Below are 22,559 nucleotides of genomic sequence, written 5' to 3' on the forward strand. Positions count from 1 at the left end.
CTTCTCCTTGCTATCAACTGTATTATCAGTGTTCATTTGTGCACATTTCCAAGGTCAACAGAGTTCTTAAATTTTTTTTTTTACATTTATTTAGAGATAGAGAGAGTGGGGGAGAGGGAGAGAGAGGGGGTGACACAGAATCCAAAGCAGGCTCCAGGCTCTGAGCTGTCAGCACAGAGCCCGATGCAGGGCTCAAACCCATGAACTGTGAGATCATGACCAAATCCTGGCATCCTTTTCCTATCCCTTTTTTGCCTGTAAAAAGTTCTATTCAACCCTCAAGGACCCATTTTCAGTGTCACCACCTTCATAAAATTTTTCCTGAATGTCATCTACTGGGAGGGTTATTCCCAATGCCTCTAAACTTTACCTTCTTAATTTAGAGCATTGTCATAATGTGGAGTAACTAATTATGTATAACTCTGTATTCTAAACAGAATGGCCTCTGGAAAGTAGATACAGTATCTCCAGTGCATGGTTTATTCTGGGTTCTAAATTAATATTTTGGCAATACATAAAGGAGTGACTTGGGATCTATTAACCTCAAAATAAACCTGGTCTAAGATTTGTTGAGTCATAGTCTCAGATTTCCTTCATAGGAGACTGTGGTCCTCAGAAAGTCAAATGTATCTTTTCTTGAAAACTTTTGGGCTTTAATATCTTATGTTGGGTTGGGGGGAGGGGGTGTTAATTATCCATTAGGATAAAGTCGGCTTTGATAAGTTAAACAAGCCTTTCATTTCACGAGAGTCCAAAGCAAGACCAAAGAACTCAACTAATAAATAAAAGCTGGAGCCGGAATTTATATCTAGTCTGTCTGTCCCCAAACAGCACTCTGTGATGACTGTATCTCAGCCCAGGCTGCAGGGACAAGTCTATTGATGGTGTCATCTGAGCACTCTTTCTTTTCTTCTTTTTGTGTCAAAATACTGTAGGTACTTCTTTTGAATGTGCTTTATGACTACTCCATTTTTTTCATGTTTATCTTATTTCCTCTTTGTTCATAGTGATGGTGAGTAAAAGCCGTAAGAGGTAAAGGGCCTGGTTTTGTTTGTTCCGAGGGGCGTAGGGCAAAGATTGAGAGATTCTAAGTACTCCATTCTATTGTGGGTGTGGAGTTCCCAGGGACAGGGCGGCCTGGGTGGTGGAATTAAGTTGGTGCTAGATGAGTCCTTGATAGTTACACTCGCAGTGGTCGATTGTCATCCTCCCTGATTCATCCAGTTTTTTTCAGGGGCCAGACTGGTGAGTTAAATGGGCATGTGACAAAGACCAATAGCCCTGCAGCCTTTATATCCATAAGGTACAGCACTAATATTCTCAGCCATTCCCTGAAGAGTTATTCTTTTGGCCAGAGAGGGCAAAGAGAGGGTGAAGGCTTCCACCTTGCTTTTTCTGCTAGACTGGCTCTTACTCTACAGGTCAAGGAAGCAATGTGAGGGTTCTGTCAACCTGGAAGTATGACCATTCGGATGTTAAGTTTGGAAACTTGGGAAATGACCACTGGGGCCCACAGATCCAATGTGTGTCTTGTCCCCACATGTTACTACTCTCTTAGCAAAAAAGGAGCTTTGGGGGTGCTTTGGGTTCCCATCTGTCCTCATTGTCTCTCTAAACCAACAGCTTAGAAATATCCAGGTATTCCTCTCTCCCAGTGTATGGTTACCCGGTTAAATGGCCAATCAATCCTTTAAACCCAATTAAATCCTTCTTTGGTGAAGGATTTGGAGAATCACTATTGTATACACTTCTATGGATCTGGCTTCTTTTTTATCAAATGGTGATTTTCACTTTCCACTGGGAAAGTCAGGTGACCTCAGCCTTCTGCACATCCAGATTTTACATATATATATCCTTTGATTGCAGGTAGTATGTCTTTGTTGACTGCCCATCTACCTTGCCCCATGATCTGTTAGCCTCCTCCGTGGATCCCTGCGAGTCAGATGCTCGTATCTGCCACTCTGATCCTGCTGCCCACTCATGCCCACCTCGATTCTGAGGGGTAAGTGCTGCCATTCAGCCTCTGACATTCTAGGATCCTATCCCTCCTCTGGCCTACAGATGATAGCCACCACTGAGTTTCTTCAAGCTGACGGTGCCCCCACCCCCTTGGCCTTGTTAAGCAAAGTGCCCCCTGGGCCTTTTCAGCTCGTAGGATAGTCAGTTGGTAGTATCCATTCTCCGATGTGCACTTCCCTCGGCCTGTTGAGCCCTTCTTCCACTATCTTCCATGGAACTCTTGGTGTGTCATGACTTAGTGTGGCTCACTTCTTTTTGCCAAGTACTATGCATACAGTGTATCAGTACTGGCCACTGGAGGCCCTTGACAAAGTGTTAGATCAGTATTGTGGGAGGGTGCCTCTATATCCCTTATTACCGCTCCCCTCCTCTTGATCGAGCCCCTTGAGATCCATTTACAGGATTACTTACGGTCCTGCTGGTATATATCAGCCAGGCCCTGGCTACTTCAATGTATCATTCCTCTCCTCCCTAAGTAGGCCTAACATTTATCCAATCGGGCCATACTGAGACCTAACCTTAGTGACGGTCTGGTGGCCACGGGGCCTGTGGGCAGATCCTAAAGAAAGCACTGTATTGTAGAGTACTTGTCTCATTTGAGGCTTCTGCCTCGTCTTTAGGTTGGGGGGCTGGGCTGGGCCGCTGCTGAAAGCCCAAAGGGTTCAGAGCAATCTGAAGTTCATTGTGGTTAACTTATCGTCCCTAGTCTTGGTGTTCTACCTCTTCTTTATCTGAGCCCTGACTTTGGTGTTGGAGACCGACCATGGCTGAGAAGTCAATCACTTCTTTCTTTTTTTTAATTTTAAAGTTTCAATTATTTATTTTGAGAGAGACAGAGACAGTGTGAGTGGGAAGGGGCAGAGAGAGAGAACCCAAGCAGGCTCCATGATGCTTGTGCAGAACCGGAAGCAGGGCTCAAACTTACGAAACCGAGAAATCACGACCTGAGCCAAAATCAAGATTTGGACGCTTAACCAACTGAGCCACCCAGGCACCCCTCCGAGTCCATCACTTTATAGTTCTGCTTCTTCTAAGTGGATCCCTGGGCCTGGTCCTCAGGACTGCCTGTCCTCTGACTGCTGATGATGGTTGCGACAAGGCATTAAAACATCTCTCTGGCTTTTATGCTTTGCTTTATATTGATGACTAACTGCCCAGGACTTGCCATGCTCCTTCTTTAAAGGACCAGTCATCGAATTTCACAGTTCTTTCAATGACTATTTTCCCCACATTCCCAAACACCAGGGAGATTGAATAGGCCAGCCTATGCCCTTCTATCCACCTCCCATCCCATCTTCCCCTGGGTGGGATTTTTATACAGCTTCATGGCGACCAGTGTCTCACCTGTCACCTGGAATCTTATCCTTAGACTCTGCTTTCTGGGACCTTTCCTGGTACCTGCCATCTTAAGCCAGGCTTGAAACAGAATTCAGATGCACGTACTATATGAAGGGTGTGCTCTGGAGGGAAAGGGAAGGAAGAGGGCAGGGAAGGAGTCAAGCAGGAATGTAGTGGAAGATGAACTCTTTCTGATCCGACTGGACCTCTGGAGCCTGCGCTGCACCGCTAGTTGGGTCACAACTTGAGGCAAGGCCTTTCAGGACCTCTTTGTCAGTAGGCCACCGGTGTAGGCTGCAAGGTTGGGGGGGGGTGGGAGGCAGAGTCAACTTGCCCATGAGGCAGCTCCCCCTTCAGCCAGGAACAGCTGGTGAGAGAAGGGGCAGCTGTGACTTAATAGCAGCTAACACTCAGCAGCTGGGAGGGTAAGGGGTGCATCAGCGGGATAAAGGGGATCTGGTGGGGCATTTACAGCACCCGCTATAGGCTCCCTAAGTGTCTGGAGGTTCTCACAAAATCTAATGTATCACTGGGACACTTTCTGTTCTTTATCTGAATTGGGAGGTGGGGCATTTGGGGTGAGTTTGCCTCCAGCATAAAGGCAGTTTTGATAAAGGCAACAGGCTAAGTAATCTCTGTAGGTCACACAGTTTGTCAACACTGAGGCAAAGTGAAATCTCCAAATAGCACTCACTTTGTGGAAGAAAACAAGTTTCTGGGGCAGTTTGGCTTACTATCTCAGTTACAGACCAGCTCATGGACTTCCTAATATCCCTTGCAACCTCTCCACTTATGTTGTCAGTCTGTTATAATAATCGGGACTCAAACTCTTTGGAGGAAAAAGCCCTCTGCTTTCAAGGCACATAGGAGGGTGGAGAGGGGTCAGTAACCCTGCCCACAAGAGCCTGTCTGGTAGAGAACGCTAAGGGGTGGTGTTGTAAAAAGCCCCCTTTCCTATCTAAGTTGCTCAGGTACTGTATTAAGAGGAGGGCTGTGGGGCAGCTTGTCAACGGAATGCAAAACGGAAAATGAAATTAGAAGGCAAACGTCTCCTGTGACTTCCAAGGGTAGCAGTTTGAACTACCACAAGACTTAGGTGAATATTAAGGATCTGGCTCTTTAATTCCTTCTTCTGTATTTAATCATCTGAAAGTCATTTGGGGAAGGCAAGTAAATTACTGCGTCCATGCCTATGGCCCTCCTGCTCTCGCAGACCTCTTATTAGTGTTGAAAGGGCCACAAAGGTGAAATTCCATAACCATTCTTCATCAGGAAGTTGCGGTGTTAATCCCAAAAGTGGGCACTGAATTTTGGAGGTTTGGAATTCACCTTTCCCCTTTTTGTGTCCTCAAATGACTTCAGTGTTCTGCTCCAAGCACACAGGTGATACTGTAATCACACAAGTGATTTCTTTCCATAACAATAGTGAATTAAGTGCCACCATAAAAATTTGTGTGGTCTGTAGGGGGAGCAGTAAGATTCTGATGGGGGTTCAAGCAGGGCTTCTAGAAGCAGATGTAGGAATAGGGTGTTTGTAGGAAGATGTCTCTTCGGGCTGGGACACACACAAGAGGAAAGGCCACCGGGGCTTCGGTGTCAGGTGAAGGAGTTTAGACGGTTCTGTGGGTCGAGAAGAGGCAGAAGCAACGTCTGACATGTGTTTTTGCAAGATCAAGGATGATCACGGAAGTCACAGAAAAATAACGGTTGAAAAGAGAGTAAAGACTAGGAGGGGAGCAGAAAGGAGACTGAGGGAATGGGCGTGGCGAGGAGGTAGCCTCCGGGAGGGTCCGGGTCACCGTCCCAGGGTAGGTGGGGCGGGTGGGGCTTGGTTAGGCCATGGGAAGGACTCAGGTTAGTGTAGGAGTGCCTGGTCCTTAAAGCAGAGAAGGTCCTCCCAGGACCATCAGGGAGGAGCGGGGACGCGAAGGAGAGGCGCGCTGCAGCGCTGAATTAATTAGTTCTCGCCGTGGAGACATCCAGTAAGTGGTGGGGAGTATGGATCCGGCACTGGGGAGCAAGACCTGGTCTAGTTGCCCCAAGGAGTGTGCAGTGCTTGGATGAGGCGCAGTCCAGACGGGCTGGACAGGGGCCTGGCCTTTTCCGGAGCCAGGTTTCAAACTCTCCCCTCCCGGTCACGCAGTTTATGAAGTCTGCGACCTGGCGCCCGGCTGGCTCCGGCGTCCTTAAATGCTGGGTCGCTAGGCCGAGGGACGAGTGCCGCAGGGGTAGCGGCGCGCGCGCGAGGCTCTCCCCGAGCCACGTCCGTTTGGGGGGCGCCCAGGTCCGCCGCGTCCCCGCTTAGGCCGGACGGGCCCAGGAGCAGCCAGAGCCTGGCTCGGGCCCCGCGGCCGCCGCGCGCCGCTCGATCCGCTCCCGCCGACGGCTCGGGGGGAAGGACCGCCCCGGCCCGCGCCGCGCGGCTTGGCTCGGCCAATCAGCGCGCCCCTTCCGCGGCGCCCCGGCGCTCCAGTGACGCGCGCGCCAGCCTGCGCCCGCGGCGCTTTGACGACGGCCCCTCCCGCGCTTGCCCGGCCCGTTAGCTGCGCGCCGCGCCTCTTGTGCGACGGCCCCTGGGCGGCGGCGCGTTGCGGGCGCGGCCCTGGCGCGCCCCCTGGCGGCCCGGCGGGGCGCCTGCGGGCGCGGCGCTGACCCGGAGGCGGCGGCGGCGGTGCCCGGATGGAGGCACGTCATTGTCCCCCGCCGGGCGGCTGGGCTGTGTGCGGCGGCGGCGGCGGCGGCGGCCGAGGGGGATGGAGCGAGCGCCGAGCCGGGTCAGGTAAGCTCCCGCCTCCTTCCCGCCCGCCGCTGGCCGGCGTGGGGCCCGCCGAGCGCCCCGCTCGCCTCGGCCGCAGCTGGCCCGGCCGCCCCTGAGCCGGCGCGGCCCGCCGGGGACTGGCGCGGCCCCTCGCCCGCCGCCCCCCTCCGCATCCGCGGGCCGCCCGGGACCCCGCGTCGCCGGTTGGCAGCGCCGCTTGTGCCGGCCGTGCCAGGCCGCTGGGGAGGGGGCGGCGGCCGGGGCGGTCGGGCGCCGGGAGAGCCGGGCTGCGCGGGGAGGCCAGACCCCCCTGGTTGCTATGGACACTGCCCTCCCGCCCCCACCCGGCCCCAGCCCGCCCCCTCGGCCCGTGGGCCGGGCCGGGCGGGCGGCTCCGGGGCGGCCTGGCCCGCACGGGTCCGCCCGCGGTGGGCGTGTGCCGGCAGCCGGCCGCGGAGCCCGGCGTCCCCGGCCCGCCCGCCGCCCCCCGCGTGGCTGCCACCTCCCGCCCCCGAGCGGCCCTCGGAGCCCCGGGCTCGCCTCCCCACCCCCACTCCACCCCCCAGAGACAGACAAACTTTCCCACCCCGGCGCCCCTTCGCGGCACGCCGGTCGCCCCTCGCGGGGCCGTCCACCCGGCTCCGCCACCGAGTGTCCGAGTTCCCCACGCCGGCCGCCGGGGCGGAGCGGGCACCCTCGGGGGAGGCGGGGGGGGGGGGCGGAGAGGAGGGGCCGGCCGGCCCCGGCGGCGCGTCCCCAAAAGCGTGTGCGCCTCGGTCCTGTTCTTTATTTTCGGGGCAAGAAGAGCCAGGTTACCTGGAGGGGGTCGCGGGAGAGGGTGATCAGTTTCAGATGTTTGAGATGAAAATTTGACGGGACCGAAGTTTTACAATCTAGGACTTTCACCTTGTTATAATGAATGCAGTAGACATCACTTTTGTTGAATAGCTCTTTTCTGTTCAGGGAGGCCTCAGGGTTTACTTGTTTAATGGGGGAAACATGTTGGTTATTTAAAGTGGATACACTCAGGTAACAGTAAAGCTGGTCGAGAAACTGTTTCGTTAACACCTCTTTTTCAAGGTAATAGCAGTATTACAGGTTCTCGTGCATTTTCGTGGAGTCTCCGGATTTTTGAGTTGTAAATTTTGAACCTATAATTTTACTCTTTTGACTATCACTCATTCAAAGTGCATAGGAGATAGGAATAATCAGTTTTACTGATTTGTTTTTTATTTAAGGTCAGTTTCGCTTTCTTTTCTTATCACTGAATCAAGTCCACAGTGGTTTGTAAGGGTTTAAGGCTAGTCGTTTCATTTACTGAAAAGTAATTGAAATCAAGGCTGTTATCTTTTTAAAGCTTGTGTGTTTTCCTCTTAAGTAGAAATGTTACAAGAACGTGGATTACATTGTTTATGAAGAAGCAGAGTGTATCAGTTTCTTTCTTTCTTGTTTTTTTTTTTTTTTTTTACATATATTGATATTGTTACCTTTATGTGGAGTGCTACAAGGTTTAAGACAGCCATATGCTTATTTTTAAAACGAGAAAGAATAATGCATTCTGGTATTTGATAGAAATATCATTTAAGGGACTGAGCATTTAAAAACTTTTGAATAAAAGATTGTAGTTAAAGCAAAGGAAACATTTGTAAAGCCGATTTGTTGTCTCATTCCTCCGGGCACATCCAACCTTGTTTCGTGTACTTGTTTATTTCACACATGGTTTTGTAACTTTTTCGTATATCATCATAAGATGCTGAGAGAAATTTTAACTTTTCTTTGAAGTAGTTGCTTAAAAGTCCTGATATAACAGTGACTCTTAGAAGCTGTACTGAGAGTAAAGAACACGTAACCGTATGAATCTTATGAGTCTTAGGTTGTATACAGTATTGCTTGGCTTCTAGAAGGGTTATCTCTGTAGCAGACATAATTGAGTTTGATACTTGATGGTTTTAGAATAAGTAATCATTGGCTGAATATACAAATGAAGACAAATGGATAGTTTGGGTTTGTTTTCCCCAAATTATAATGGTAAATGGTTATTGATGATTGAGTAGTAGGCTTTCTTTAATTATTTTCATTTAAGACACCCCCCTCCCCCATGGCAATCAGAGCAAGTAAAATGGCTTTATTTGGTCATTTGTTAATGATTGTCCTGAAGGGATGTTTATCCTGGGAAAACCGAGGTTTTTGCTATTAAATGTTATTGTAAATAAGGCTGAATTAACCTTTCCTCAGTACTGTTTTGGCTTTCTTCTTTTTGCTCCTCCTCTTCCTCTTCTTTTGTTTTCTTACTCTTGCCTTCACTGTGTTCCATGGAGTAGACTTTATTTGGATAACACAGCTCAAGCTTTCCTCCTGAATGAAGATCCTGTATCTTAGGTTGACTTACAATTCATTTCTGATTTTATTAAGATCTAATCTAACGTCTACTTTTTTATTTCTACATAAGATCCCCAAAATTTCTCAAGGTTGTGCTTTCAGGGTGGGGGGGCTATAATTATGCCGTAATTTTAAATTATAATAGAATTGAGGCTTTTCTTTAAACCTTCTTGTGAGCAGACTGTGCACCACAGCATTTGTTGAGGTGGCACACATGTGGATGTTTATCATCCTTCAACTTGACTGTATTGAATATTTTTAAAAACACGTTTTAAAGGCTATTCCTGCTTCAGAGTAGAAACGAGATACAGTATGTGAATGAGATAGTGTATGCAAGTCACTGAGCACAAACCGGTGCTAAATGCAAACGCCGGTTCCTTCCTATCCTCGGGATTCATTCGTTTGTTGGGCGCATGTGTGGAAAGCGTTCTGGGTGCCAGGTCAGGGGGTAGAAATGCAAGCATGATGGGGAGCAACGGGTGGAGCCGCCGTGCAGTAAGTCGGGGCGGAAGCGCTGCCGCAGAATCCGCACCAGGCTGCCGTGGGGGCCTGCGGGAGGGCTTCTGACCCGGCCTTGGGGGACGGATGTCGTCAAGGAAGGCGTCCCAGAGGAGATGGATTCTAAGCTGAAAAGTGGAAGTGTTAACCGGCCGGAGGTGGAAGGATGGAGGGGAGTTAGGCGAGGAAGAACTGCGAGGGAGAGCCCAGAGAGAGCAGGTGAGAATGGAAGGTGGGGAGCCTGTGGAGAGGTTCCCGGGTCAGGCAGTGACAAGTCTGGGTGTTAAGATGCTGGGTGGGGGGCGCCGGGCCAGGCCAGGGAGAAAGGGTACTTACGGAGGAGTGGCACACGAGATTGGGTTTCCCTGGGCAGTTTACATTCCTGTACTCAGTTGACTAGGTCCGTAGAGCTGGAGGGAGCCCTAGCCGGGGATGTTGGGCCGGGTGCCTTGTCCCAGGGACTGACTAGTTTGGGTCAGAGTCGCTCCGTTTTATAGACCCCGTGGAGTCTGTGCAGTCTCTCACAGGTCAGGTCCATTATGAAGTTTAAGTTATGTGTGTGCATGATTAACACAGTGTCCAGCACATAGAAAATGCTTAATTAGTAGTAACCCCAGGATTGAGAAATAAGATCCAGAAAGAAAACATAATTACTTTTATAATAAGTATTTGTGTTCAAGTTTGATGTCAGTAATGTTTTATGCTATGGGCTTCACTTAAAAAAAGTCGTGTATATACACCAAATAAATGAGCCTACTCAGAAAAAATTTTCAAATGTGAGACTTCCTTTTTTTCTTTTAAGTTTATTTATTTTGAGAGAGAGAATGAGCGAGCAAGGGAGGGGCAGAGAGAGAGGAAGACCGAATCCCAAGCACGCTCTGCGCGGTCAGCACAGAACCCCACGCGGGGCTCAGTCTCACGAACCGAGAGATCATGAGCTGAGCGAAAATCTAGAGTCAGATGCTTAACTCACTGAGCCACCCAGATGCCGTGAGACTTGCTTTTTTTTTTTTTTAAATGTGTTTGAAACAAGTCATTTTGGTTCAAAGTTCAAAATTAAAGCTAGATTTTTCTCTTCATGGAGTTGAGATTTTTCCCTGATGAATTCTGTATGCAGTTAAAATTGAGTCAAATGGATTGGCACATTTCACATGCTAGTTTTAAGCAATAAGGAAAAAATATGTAGGTTCTTGGTAAATATACAGAATTGGAAATTGAGGTACCTGATTATAAACAGAAACGTGAGACTTTTAGAGGTCTTGGAATAGAATGACAAGATCTAATCAAATATTTCATTGAAGGGCTTATAATTAAAAAATGCTGACATGTTTAGATGAGCACAGTGCTAACTGTCCCAAGGAAGTGATTTCAGACCTAAAAAATACTGCTGCCTTTATATTACGGTGACTTGTTTGACAGTAATTAAGTGTGGCTAGGATAATTTTCTAAGATCTCATAATAAAGTAGATCCCTTTTCTCACTTTATGAAACAACTGTATGCGTTTCGTCTTTTGCAGAGTTGAACAATGACCATAGTTGACAAAGCTTCTGAATCCTCAGACCCACCAGCCTATCAGAATCAGCCTGGCAGCTCAGAGGCGGCCTCACCTGGAGACATGGATGCAGGTTCTGCCAGCTGGGGGGCCGTGTCTTCGTTAAATGATGTCTCAAACCACACGCTTTCTCTAGGACCAGTACCTGGTGCTGTAGTTTATTCCACTTCATCTGTACCTGATAAATCAAAGCCGTCACCACAAAAGGATCAAGGTACTACTTTTTGGAGACAGGAACACTCCAAGAAGCTCTTGGATAAATGCTGTCCGTTGGTCGGTAGTTTCAGAGAGGGGTTCCTTTTGCCAAGATAGACTGCCACCCGAGTGCCAGCAGCTACGTTATTTGACAGGCGTCCTTTCCCTGTGCTGCTTGCTCCTGATTCGCTAGGTATCGTGACAGCGCAGATTATGTTTAATTATTAAAATATTTGTAGTTTCTTTTTTTTACTTATTTTTTGAAGGATAAACTTTATCTTGCTGAGATTTGGGGTGGGCAAGCCTTTGGTTAACTTGTCAATTAACCATAGTTCCCTAAGTAGATGTCTGTGTTTTAAAATTTCAAAGATATTTTTTTTAAATGGTCGCATTTTGTCAAATGGCTCTACCCAACCATGGGGTGTTTGTTTGTTTGGTTTTGGTTTTTTGGTTTGTGGGGGTTTTTTTGCCAGTTAAAATCATCTGTGGTGATAAAGTTCTTTGAAAGAGAGGAGATAATGTAAATGTTACATTTGTTAAAACTCACCGGGTTAAATGAGACATTGACGCTTTAGTGGGTCCTTCTGAGACTTGTGAATTTGGAGCTTTGAAATGCAAAGAAAGCAGATTCGGTCCTGTTCAGATAGTCGTTTGGCTTAGAATAATGTGGCTCTTAATGCCGTTTTGCACCCTCATCGTAAATGTGATATTGTGAGGTGATTTGCTGAAGGTGTTTGGGTGGGAGGAAAATTTATATCACAAAATAAACAGTGTAATTGAATGTTACACATAGAGTTTAGAGACCTTCACCAGTAAGACTTTCCCACAGAACTTCTTTTCGCTGACTCCAGCTTCCCGTTGCTTGCTGGGGCTCCTTTCTCCTCCTCAGGCCTTACCTCCCATCACCCTGCCATGCCCTTTTGGGAGCTCTTCCCCCACTCTCTGGGGACTCCTTTCTTTTTTCCTGGTTTTGCTTTCCATTCCCACTGAGCTGAAGCCTACCTGTGCACACTCACACTCATTAATTTCTCTTTTAAAATGGAGAATCCTCCATGAAGGCATTTCAGCATCTGGCGGCACCAAGAACATGGCCAACTTCAGAAAAAGTAGTCTTCGCATGGATGATGGGGAACTTTCCTAAATAAGTTGTTTTTTGAGCTTCACCTAAGTTCTTTTAACGTGGTTATCATTAGTAATCTGTTTATTATCAGCCTTGAAAATAGAAAAACAAAAACCTTTTAGACCACGTACAGCGTACTTGTGAATGTCAGTAGTGATGCCCAGCAGCCTAAGTTCAGACCCGGTTTCCTTCCTGGTCAGATGGGGATGACGTCACTACCAGGTCTTAGAATCGAGGCTGTTTGACAGCTACTAAGGACTCTGTAAGCGCATTGCTGGTGAAGAGGGCAGTGATGGTGGTGGTGGTACTGAGTAGAAGCATCCGCAGCAAATGTTACAGAGGGTGGACTTTGCATTTTGTATGTATAGTGGTGGCAAACTTTTAAGTAGATGTAAAAGTAATTATAGTGGGCTCTCATGTAGTGATCAGTCAGTTTTGACATTTATCAATTCATAGCCAGTTATACCCTCCCCCATTTACTCCCCTCACCAGCATTATAAAGCAAGCCCAAGACCTCATATTTTATCTATTCATATTTTAGTGTTACACATAAATAATCATTTCCTAAAAATTAAAACATCAGAGCGCCTAGGTGGCTCAGTGGGTTAAGTGTCTGACTTTGGCTCAGGTCACGATCTCATGGTTCGTGTGGTTCGAGCCCCGCCTGGGGCTCTGTGCTGACAGCTCAGAGCCTGGAGCTCCTTCGGATTCTGTGTGTGTGTGTGTGTGTGTGTGTGTGTGTGTGTGTGTGTCTCCGTGTGTCTCCGTGTCTCCCCCTCTGTTTCTACCCCTCTGCACTCTCTCTCTCAAAAATAAATAAACATTAAATTTTTTTTTAAAAAATAAACCATCTTTATATTAAAAATCCAGTCAACATTAAAATTTCTCTAATTGCCATATACTTTTTTTTGTAACAGCTGGCTTGTTGAAATCAACAGACAAGGTCTATACTTTGCATTTGGCAAGTGTCTTTAAGTTTTTTTTAACATCCCATTATGTCCTTGCAGTTTACTTATTGAAGAAAGCAAATTATTTCGATTTCCCACATTCAAGGATCTTTCACTTATTTATTTTTTAAATGTTTATTTCTTACAGAGAAAGTGCACGTGTGTGTGCAGGAGGGGCGGAGGGAGGGAGAGAGAGAGAGTGAGAGAGAGTGAGTGAGTCCCAGGCAGTCTCTGTGCTGTCAGCACAAGCACCACACGGGGCTCGATCTCACGAACCAAGAGATCATGACCTGAGTCAACATCAAGAGTCGAATGCTTACCGGATTGAGCCACCCAGGCGCCCCTCTAAGATCTGTCTTTTAAAACGTCCCTTTCTTCCCTGTATTTCTGGTTAGCTCGTAGTGACCTAATCCTGATCAGATTCCGTTTGATGTGTTGCTGTTTATTTAGCTTGAGAAGCATGTAAAGCTTTGTTTTTAAATATTTCTTGTTTGTTTTTCTAGCCCTAGGTGATGGCATTGCTCCTCCACAAAAAGTTCTTTTCCCATCTGAGAAAATTTGTCTTAAGTGGCAACAAACTCACAGAGTTGGAGCCGGGCTCCAGAATTTGGGCAACACCTGTTTTGCCAATGCAGCATTGCAGTGTTTGACTTACACGCCGCCTCTTGCCAATTACATGCTATCACATGAGCACTCCAAGACATGTAAGTGTTCTGGGTCATGTTACTTGTGTGGTGTTGTGGCGTGCTAGCCTACTTCCATTTTTCCTGTGCAGGGAAAGTGAAGACTTAAGCCAAGAATTCTACGATCACTAGGAAATTGGTTCTCTTAGAAACCATTGAGGAGGACTCTTAAGAACTGTACTCAGGTTGCTTCAAAAGCGTTTTGCACCTAATTTGACCTGTGAAGTTGTTTAAAAAGAAACATATTTTATCAGCATTTGGCATTTCTGAACCCCCTGCTGGCTTTCTACACTTGCTAAAAAATGTGACATAAATGTCTGCCACCGACAGCTCGGGACAAGCAGAGTTCAGAAATGCTGCCTCTCCCGGTTTCCATCCTGTATTGTAAGGCTTGATTCAGTTACAGGCTTATAAGCCTTCGTGGAGAGGAACCTCCTGTTACGGCCCCCAGCCTCCTGGAAATCCATACAGGACTTTCCCTTTGGTATGTGAGCTCAGCTTTCAACCTGAAGGGCAGGAAATCAGTTAAAATCCGTCTTGAATAGGTGACAACCAGCTCAGTGGTTGACTAGTGGAATTCAGAAGTTAGGACATAGCCAGTTTTTGAGGTTTGACCTTGTAAATATATCGTAAACATCCTTCATCCCTTTTAAGGGAAACCTCCCTGTTCTTTGATCTACATTAATACTGAGATTTGTGTGTGTTCAGGTGCTGTTCATTATCAGGGTGAGAACGCCTTTGGTTTCTTTTCGAATGGTTCTTTAATTAATAGAGAATTTAAACTGGTTCTTTTAAAACTGTTTTCCCCCCAAAGAGCAAAATAACGCTTGTAAAGAATTTGGAAAGTACAGAAAATTTTAAATAAACCAAAGGAAAATCACCTAGAATCTCACTGCCCAGAGGTATTTGGTATGCCAAGGGGTTTTAAGTTACAGAACGAATGTTTTGTTTGCCCTCATTTTCTCCCTTCTGAGTTCATAATTCGTTCCCCACAGACAGCTTTCCCATCACTTTTGCGCTTAATGAAAGTAGGGTGTGGATGAAAACCCAGCACTGGCACCTGGACAGTGAGAGACAGGACCAACACAAAAATTCAGAAGCTCCGGGTGTCCAGAATTGGGTGCCTGTCTTTTATGCTATTGGTAGTTTTCTCTTTCTTTCTGTTTTTCCTTTGTTTAGGTATATCAAGGCATAATTACGTATGTAATTCAGGTACATTTGTTTATTATACGTAATTATATATGTATTTAGGTACATTTACCTTTATTTAGCTTTATTGAGGTGTCATTGATATAAATTGCACATATTTAAAATATATGTTTGATGCATTCTGACGTTTGCATACTCCCATGAAACTATCACCACAATTAAGATAATGAATGTATTCATCACCCCCTAAAGTTTCCCAGCCCTCCTTTGAAATCACTCCCTTCCACCCCTTCCTGCCCTGCATCCCCTCCAGCCCAGGCAGCCACTGATATGCTCTCTGTCTACTATAGATTGGTTTGTATTTTTTAGAGTGTCATGTAGTGGAATTATGGAGGCATGTATTCACACATTGCCTGGCTTCCTTCAGTCAGTACAGTCATGTATCAACAGTATTTACTGTTGAGTAGTATTTCATCGTATGGATGTGCCACATTTTGTCTCTCCACCTGTTGACGGGCGTTTGGGTTGTTTCTTATTTGGGACTGTCACAAATCAAGCTGTGGTGAACGTGTATAAACAGGTCTTTGGAAAGAGATGTTTTCATTTCTCTTGGGTAAATATGTAGGAGTGGAATGGCTTGGTCCTATGGTATGTATGTACTTAACCTGGACATAAACTTCCAGTCTGTTTCACACAGGGATCATGGCATCTTACATTTCCACTAGCAGTGAATGAAAGTTTGTCCCGTATGTCGCCTAATATTTGGCACGGTCATTCTTTACAACATCAGCCGCTCTAATAGGCATAGCAAGTACTACCTTACCGTGATCTTAATTTGCACTTCCCTAATGACTAATGATGTTGAACATCTTTCCATACATCTAATTGCCATCTGTATACTTTTTTGGCTGAAGCTTTTGCTTGATTTAAAATTGGGTGGTTTTCTTGTTGGGTTTTGAGAGCTTTTTATATGTTCTGTGTACAAGTCCTTTATGAGATATGTAGTTTGCAGACTGTCTTGCAGTGGGGGGGAGAATGTTCTCTTCACACTGTCCTTTGAAGAATTCCACATCTCTACTTTTTCTTTTCATCAGTCGTGTTTTAAGTGTTCTATTAAGTCTTTGCCTCACCAGTGGTCACAAAGGTTTTCTCTGTATTCTTTTACAAATTTGATAGTTTGAGCTTTTATACTGGTCAGTGATCCATTTTGAGTTAATTTCTGTTTGTGGTGTGGAGAATGGATTGAAGGTCCTGGTTTTCAGTATGGATATCCAGTTGTCCCTGTACTCTTTGTTCAAGAGATAGTTCTGTCTTCACTGAATTGTCTTTGCTTCTTTGTGAAAAATCAATTGACCATATTCATACGGATCTATTTCTGGACTCTGTTCTGTTACACTGATCCACTGTTCTATCTCAACACCACCACAGTGTCTGGGTTGCTAGATGTTTAATAGTTTTAAAATCAGGTAAGTCTTCCAACTTTGTTCTCCTTTTTCAAAGTTGTTTTAGCCATTTTTTGGTCTCTGGCATTTCCAAATGTATTTTGGACTCAATTGGTCAATTTCTACAAAAGAGCTTCCTGGGATTTTGATTGGTATTGTGTTGAATCTGTGAATTAACTTGGGGTGAACTGACATCTATACAGCGTTGTTTTCTGCCCCCGAACAAGGTATATGCCTCCATTTACTTAGCTTTTCTTTAATGTTTTTAGCAGTGGTGCTTAGTTCTCAGTGTACAAGTACAATGTGCACATCCCTTGTCAGATTTGTCCCTAAGTATTGCGTATTTTTGGAAGCTGTTATAAATGGTAATATTTTTTGAATTTCGATTTCTGATTGTTTGTTCCTAGAATATAAAAATGCCAGTGACTTTTGGATATTGATCTTAGGTCTTGCGACTGTGGTAAATTTATTAATTCTAGTAAGTGTGTGTGTGTGTGTGTGTGTGTGTGTGTGTGTTTTAAAGGTTTCTTGAGATTTTATGTAGAGACGATCGTGTGATCTATGAATAAGGACAATTTTATTTCTGCATGTCCAGTCTGCTTGCTGTTTCTTGCTTGGTGCCCTGGCCAGCACCTCCTTTACAGTGTTGAATGCATGTGGTGGACGTAGATGTCTCCTGCTTCACTTTAGGGGGAAGGTGTTTTATTTTAGTCTTTGGCTTTTACGTATGCTGTTAGCTGTAGAGTCTTATCATGCTGAGGCTGAGTGTTGTACTTGAATGTTAAGCCAAATTTGCATTCCTGAGATGAGCCCAACTTGGTCATGATGTCTTATGATTTCCATGTATCACTGGATTTGCTACACATTTTTTAACTTTTGTGTTCATGATGAACATTAATCTATAGTTTCTCATGCTTTTGTCTGACTTTGTCATCAGGGTAATGGTGGCATTACGAAATATGTTGGGATTATTTTCTTCTGTTTCCTAGAAGAATTTGTGTAGAATTGGGGTTATTTCTTACATGTTTGGGCCTTGGAGTTTTCTCACGGGTAGGTTTTTAACTACATATTTAAGGTCTTTAATAGATAGAGGCCTCTTCAGGTTATCTTTTTTTTTCATCAGGGAGCTTTGATTAGTTTGTGTCTCTCAAGGAATTTGTCTTGTTGAATGTGTCGGCATAAACTTGTTCATAATGTTCTGTTATCCTTTTTTAATTTTTTTAGGATCTATAGTGATTTTCTTTCTCTTATTCCTGATGTTCATGACTCCCCTCCTTTTTTCCTGATCAATCTGACTAGAGTTTTAGTCATCTTATTATTGATCTTCTCAGAAAACCAGCTCTTGGTTTCATTATTATTTTGTTTTCTGTATCATTGATGTTCATTACTATTTTTATTATTCCTTTTCTCTTGCCCACTCTGGATTTAATGCGCTCAATTCTAGTTTCTTTTTTTTTTTTTTTTTAATTTTTTTTTTTCAATGTTTATTTATTTTTGGGACAGAGAGAGACAGAGCATGAACGGGGGAGGGGCAGAGAGAGAGGGAGACACAGAATCGGAAACAGGCTCCAGGCTCCGAGCCATCAGCCCGGAGCCTGACGCGGGGCTCGAACTCACGGACCGCGAGATCGTGACCTGGCTGAAGTCGGACGCTTAACCGACTGCGCCACCCAGGCGCCCCTCAATTCTAGTTTCTTAAAGGGGAAGCTTAGGTCATTTAATTTGAGATCTTTTCCAGTCTTTTGAGTGCTATAAATTTCCCTTTAAGTACTGCTTTAGTTGTATCCCAGACATTTCAGTATTTCACGTATTCACATTTATTCCAGTCAACATACTTTCTGATTGCCCTTGCGGTTATTTAGAGGTGTGTTGTTGAGTTGCCAAATGTTTGAGGATTTTCCAGAAATTGTCCTGTTACTGATAGCTAATTTAATTCTGTCGTGGTCAGAGTATACTTTTTATTGTTTGAATCCTTTTAAACTTGAGGTTTGTTTTATGTGCCAGAGCGTGGTCTAGCTTGGTGACTGTCCCACATCACTTAATAATTATTATTTACTTAATAAGGATGTGTAGTGTCTGTGTTGTCTTGTTTCTATAAATGCTGATTATGGTCAGTTATTTGATAATGTTGTTGAAGCTGTCTTCTATGTCCTTACTGCTTTTCTACTCATGCTATCACATTTTGAGAGAGGTCTATTGAAATGAAATACATTTGTGAATTTGGTTTTTTTCCCTGTTTTATTAATTTTGCCTTATGGAGCTCTTTGGAGCTCTGTCACTCACCTAAGATTATTATGACCTCTTGGTGAAGTGACTTATTTATAATTTATGAAATTACCCTCTTTATCCCAAATAATGTGCTTTGTTCTGAAATCTACTTTGATGTAAATATAGCCTCTCCAGTTTTTTTTATGATTGATGTTTGCATGGTATATCTTTTTCCATGTTTTTACATTTAACCTACTTGTGTTTATACTTAAAGTGGATTTCTTGTATAAATAACCTATCAGGTAATTTTTTTTCTTACAGTCTCCATGTTTTATTTTGGGGTATAAGCCATTGGTATTTAATGAGATTATTAATACGGGTGGGTTTATTTTACCATCTTGTCATTTGTTTTCTATTAGTTCCATTTATTCCTTGTCCTCTTTTTCATCTTTTTCTGCCTTCTTTTGGAATGAGTAATTTTATGATTTTTAAAAAATTCTTTTTAATGTTTTACTTATTTTTGAGAGAGAGAGAGAGAGAGAGAGAGAGAGAGGGAACAGAGGAGGGGCCGAGGGAGAGGGCAACACAGAATCTGAAGCAGGCTCCAGGCTCTGAGCTGTCAGCACAGAGCCTGATGTGGGGCTTGAACTCATGAGCCGCGAGATCATGCCCTGAGCCGAAGTCGGATGCTTAACTGACTAAGCCACCCAGGTGCCCCGGAATAAGTAATTTTATGATATTTATTTATGATATGATATTTAATCTCTTTTATTGGCATGTTTTCTGTAACTTTGTTTTCTACTTTTAGTGGTTGCTTTAGGGTTTGGCGTGCATCTTTAAACGATCACAGTTTACCTTCAACTGATGTTTCGCTTGTGTGTGGTAAGGGCTTTGTGACGATGCACTTTTCATCTTCCCACTCCTGGCATTTGTGCTCTTGTTGTCGTTCATTTTAGTTCTACCTGCCTTGTAATCAGACAACATATTGTGTTATTTTTGCCTTAAATAAATTATAAAGGCTTTGCTTTAAATAGTTAAGGTTTGTTTAGAAATCTTCTATGCTTACCTGTTCAGTTACCATATCCACTGCTTTTGTTCCTTTACGTAGATGTAGATTCCCACCTGATATTTTTCCTTAGGACCAAAGGACTTCCCTAACTTTGCTTGCTAGTGATGAACTATGCTTTTTGCTGTAATTGGTTTCATTCTCAGTCTGAAATGTCATTATTTTGCCTTTTTAAAGCTAACCTTATTGTAGATTCGCATGCAGTTGTGAGAAATAACACAAAGACATCTCATGTACCTTTCCCAGTTTACCCAGTAGTAACACTATTATTTCAGGATCTCAACCAGGGTATTGACGTCGATACAGTCAGGATACAGAACATTTCCATCATTACAGAATCTGTCATATTCCCCTTTTGTAGCCAAGCCCACTTTCCTTGTGCCCCGACCTCCTCCTTTAACCCCTGGAAGCCACTAAACTATTTTTCATTTCTATAATTTTGTCATTTCAAGAATGTCATATATATACATATTGAGTTATACAGTATATAACATTTTGGGATTGGCTTTTCAGTCAGCATAATTCTCTGAAGATTCATTTAGGTTGTATTAATAATTTGTGTGTGGGTTTTTAAAATTGTATTTATTTTATTGTTGAGTAGTAGTCTATGGTGTGGACATACCATGGCTTGTTTTAACCACTCATCCATAAAAGGACATCTGGCTTATGTCCGGTTTGGGGATATTATGAATAGAGCTGCTGTAAGCATTAGAGCATACAACATGCGTGTGAACATGTCTGTTTCTCTGGAGTAAATGCCCAGGACTGCACTCACTCGCTCATATGGTAGGTGTGTGTTTGATTCTATAAGAAACTGCCAGTTTTTCAGAGTGGCTGACCATTTTTACAGTCCTACCAGCAATGGGTGAGACTTCCAGTTTCTCTGCATTTAAAAGAAAAAACAAGTTTGTTTATTTAAATTTATTTATTTATTTATTTATTTATTTATTTATTTATTTATTTTTAAAATTTTTTTTCACGTTTATTTATTTTTGAGACAGAGAGAGGCAGAGCGTAAACGGGGGAGGGTCAGAGAGAGAGGGAGACACAGAATCGGAAACAGGCTCCAGGCTCTGAGCCATCAGCCCAGAGCCTGACGCGGGGCTCGAACTCACGGACCGCGAGATCGTGACCTGGCTGAAGTCGGACGCTTAACCGACTGCGCCACCCAGGCGCCCCTGCATAAATCTTTTTAAAAAAGATTTTTAGGGGCACCTGGGTGGCTCAGTCAGTTAAGCTGCTGACTTCAGCTCAGGTCATGATCTCACAGTTCATGGGTTCGAGCCCTGTGTCGGACTCTGTGCTGACAGCTCAGAGCCTGGAGATCTTGACCTGAGCCGAAGTCGGACGCTTAACCGACTGAGCCACCCAGGCGCCCCTAAATTTATTTATTTTGAGAGAGAACGGGAGAGAGAGAATCCCAAGCAGTTTTCGTGTTGTCAGCACAGAGCCTGGCACAAAGCTTGATCTCCTGAACCGTGAGATCATGACCTGAGCCAAAATCAAGACTCTGACCCTTAAACCGACTGGGCCGCCCAGACGCTCCAGTAGTTTGTCTGCGTTTTTGCCAGCATTTGGTGTTGTCACTGTTTTTCATTTTAGCTGTACTGATAAGTATATAATGGTATCTTGTGGTTTTAATTTGTATTTCCCTAATGCCTAAAGGTCTTGAACTTGTTTCCATGCGTTTATATGCCATCTGTATGTCCTCTTTGGTGAAATATCTCTTTGCTATCATTTGCTTATTCTCTATTGCAGTCTTTGTTTTTATTCTGTTGAGTTTTGAGAGTTCTTTCTATAGTTTAGGTAACCAGGCCTTTGTTGGATATACAGGTTCCAAATAGTTTCTTCTAGTCTGAGGCCTGTCTTTTCATCCCCTTAACAAGGTTTTTCACAGAACAAAAGTTTTTAATTTTAGTGAAATCTGATCTTACCTTTCATGGATTATGCTTTTGGTTTAGTTTATGGTTTTTTGTTTGTTTTTTAGTTTATTTTTGAGACAGCGCACACAGGAGGGGCAGAGAGAGAGAGAGAGAGACTGAGTGAGCACAGGAGGGGCAGAGAGAGCCTGATGCAGGGCTCAAACCCCTGAATGGTGAGATTGTGACCTGAGCCAAAATCAAGAGTCGGATGCTTAACCAACCTAGCCATCCAGGCGCCCCTAGTTTAAGTTTAGTTAAAAGTATCTTTGCCTAGTTCTTGATCCTAAAGATTGTCTCCTGGTTTTGTTTTTTTTTTTTCTAAAAATTTTATACTTTTACACTTTAGGTGTATAATCCATTTAAGTTAATTTTTGTATAATGTGAGGTTTGGGTGAAGTTAGTTGTTTGTCTATAAATGTCTGTTAGTCCAGCACCATTTGTTGAAAAGGCTGTCTTCTCTCTGTTGAATTGCTTTCACATCTTTGTAAAAAATCCCTTGGGCGTATTTGTGTGGGTCTGTTTCTGGGTTTCCTATTCTGTTCTCTTGAAGTATATGTCTGTCCCTCCATACAGTAGCTATGTCATGAGTCTTGATATCAGATAGGATGATTCCACTCACTTATTCTCTTTCAAAACTGTTTTAGCTATCCTTGGTGTTTTGTCTTTCCATGTAAATTATAGAATAATAGTGTCTATACCTACAAAAAAATCTTGCTGAGACTTTGATAGGAGCTGTGTTAAAGCTGAATCTCAATTTGGAGAGAGTTGACATCTTTACTTAGGTTGACATTTTCCATCTGTGAATATGGTATGTTTCTCCATTTATTTAAATCTTCTTTACTTTCATCCCTGTTGTGTAGTTTCAGCATGTTTTGTCTTATTTTGTTAGATCTACACCTGAATATTTTTTGAGGGATTGTAAGTGGCATTATATTTTTAGTTTTGGTGTCCACATGTTAATTGCTGGTATATAAAGATACATTTTATTTTTATATGTTAATCTTATATTCTGTGATCTTGCCAAACTCACTTATTAGTTCTAGGCATTTTTTTTTAGACTCCTTGGATTTTTCTATTAGTCCTGTTATAGGCAAGTGTGGACAGTTTTACTCATTCCTTACTGATTGGTATGCGCTTTATTTCCTTTTCTTGTCTTATTTCACTGGCTACAATTCCAGCACTATGTTGAGTAAGAATGAGAGTGGACATCCTTGCCTTGTTTGTTATTAGAAAGAAGAGCAGTTAGTTTGATATTAGCGGTAGGTTTTATGGTATATGCTCT

At 44.0% G+C, this 22,559-nt stretch overlaps 1 protein-coding gene across 3 annotated transcripts in view; it reads left to right on the plus strand.

The window, feature by feature from the left end:
* The first annotated feature begins 6,046 nt into the window (after positions 1-6,046).
* USP42 (ubiquitin specific peptidase 42) overlaps positions 6,047-22,559 on the plus strand; it is a 49,551-nt gene continuing 33,038 nt past the window's right edge. For all 3 annotated transcript variants that reach the window (XR_003965690.1, XM_030301395.1, XM_030301394.1), the window contains exons 1-3: positions 6,047-6,136; positions 10,510-10,759; positions 13,311-13,511. Coding sequence is in view for 2 of the 3 variants with exons in the window: in XM_030301395.1 (XP_030157255.1) it covers positions 10,519-10,759; positions 13,311-13,511 (442 nt within the window). In the remaining variant the exon portion in view is untranslated. The remainder of the gene's footprint in view (positions 6,137-10,509; positions 10,760-13,310; positions 13,512-22,559) is intronic.

The sequence above is a fragment of the Lynx canadensis genome, chromosome E3, assembly GCF_007474595.2.
Source record: "Lynx canadensis isolate LIC74 chromosome E3, mLynCan4.pri.v2, whole genome shotgun sequence".
NCBI classification, from domain to species: Eukaryota; Metazoa; Chordata; class Mammalia; order Carnivora; family Felidae; genus Lynx; species Lynx canadensis.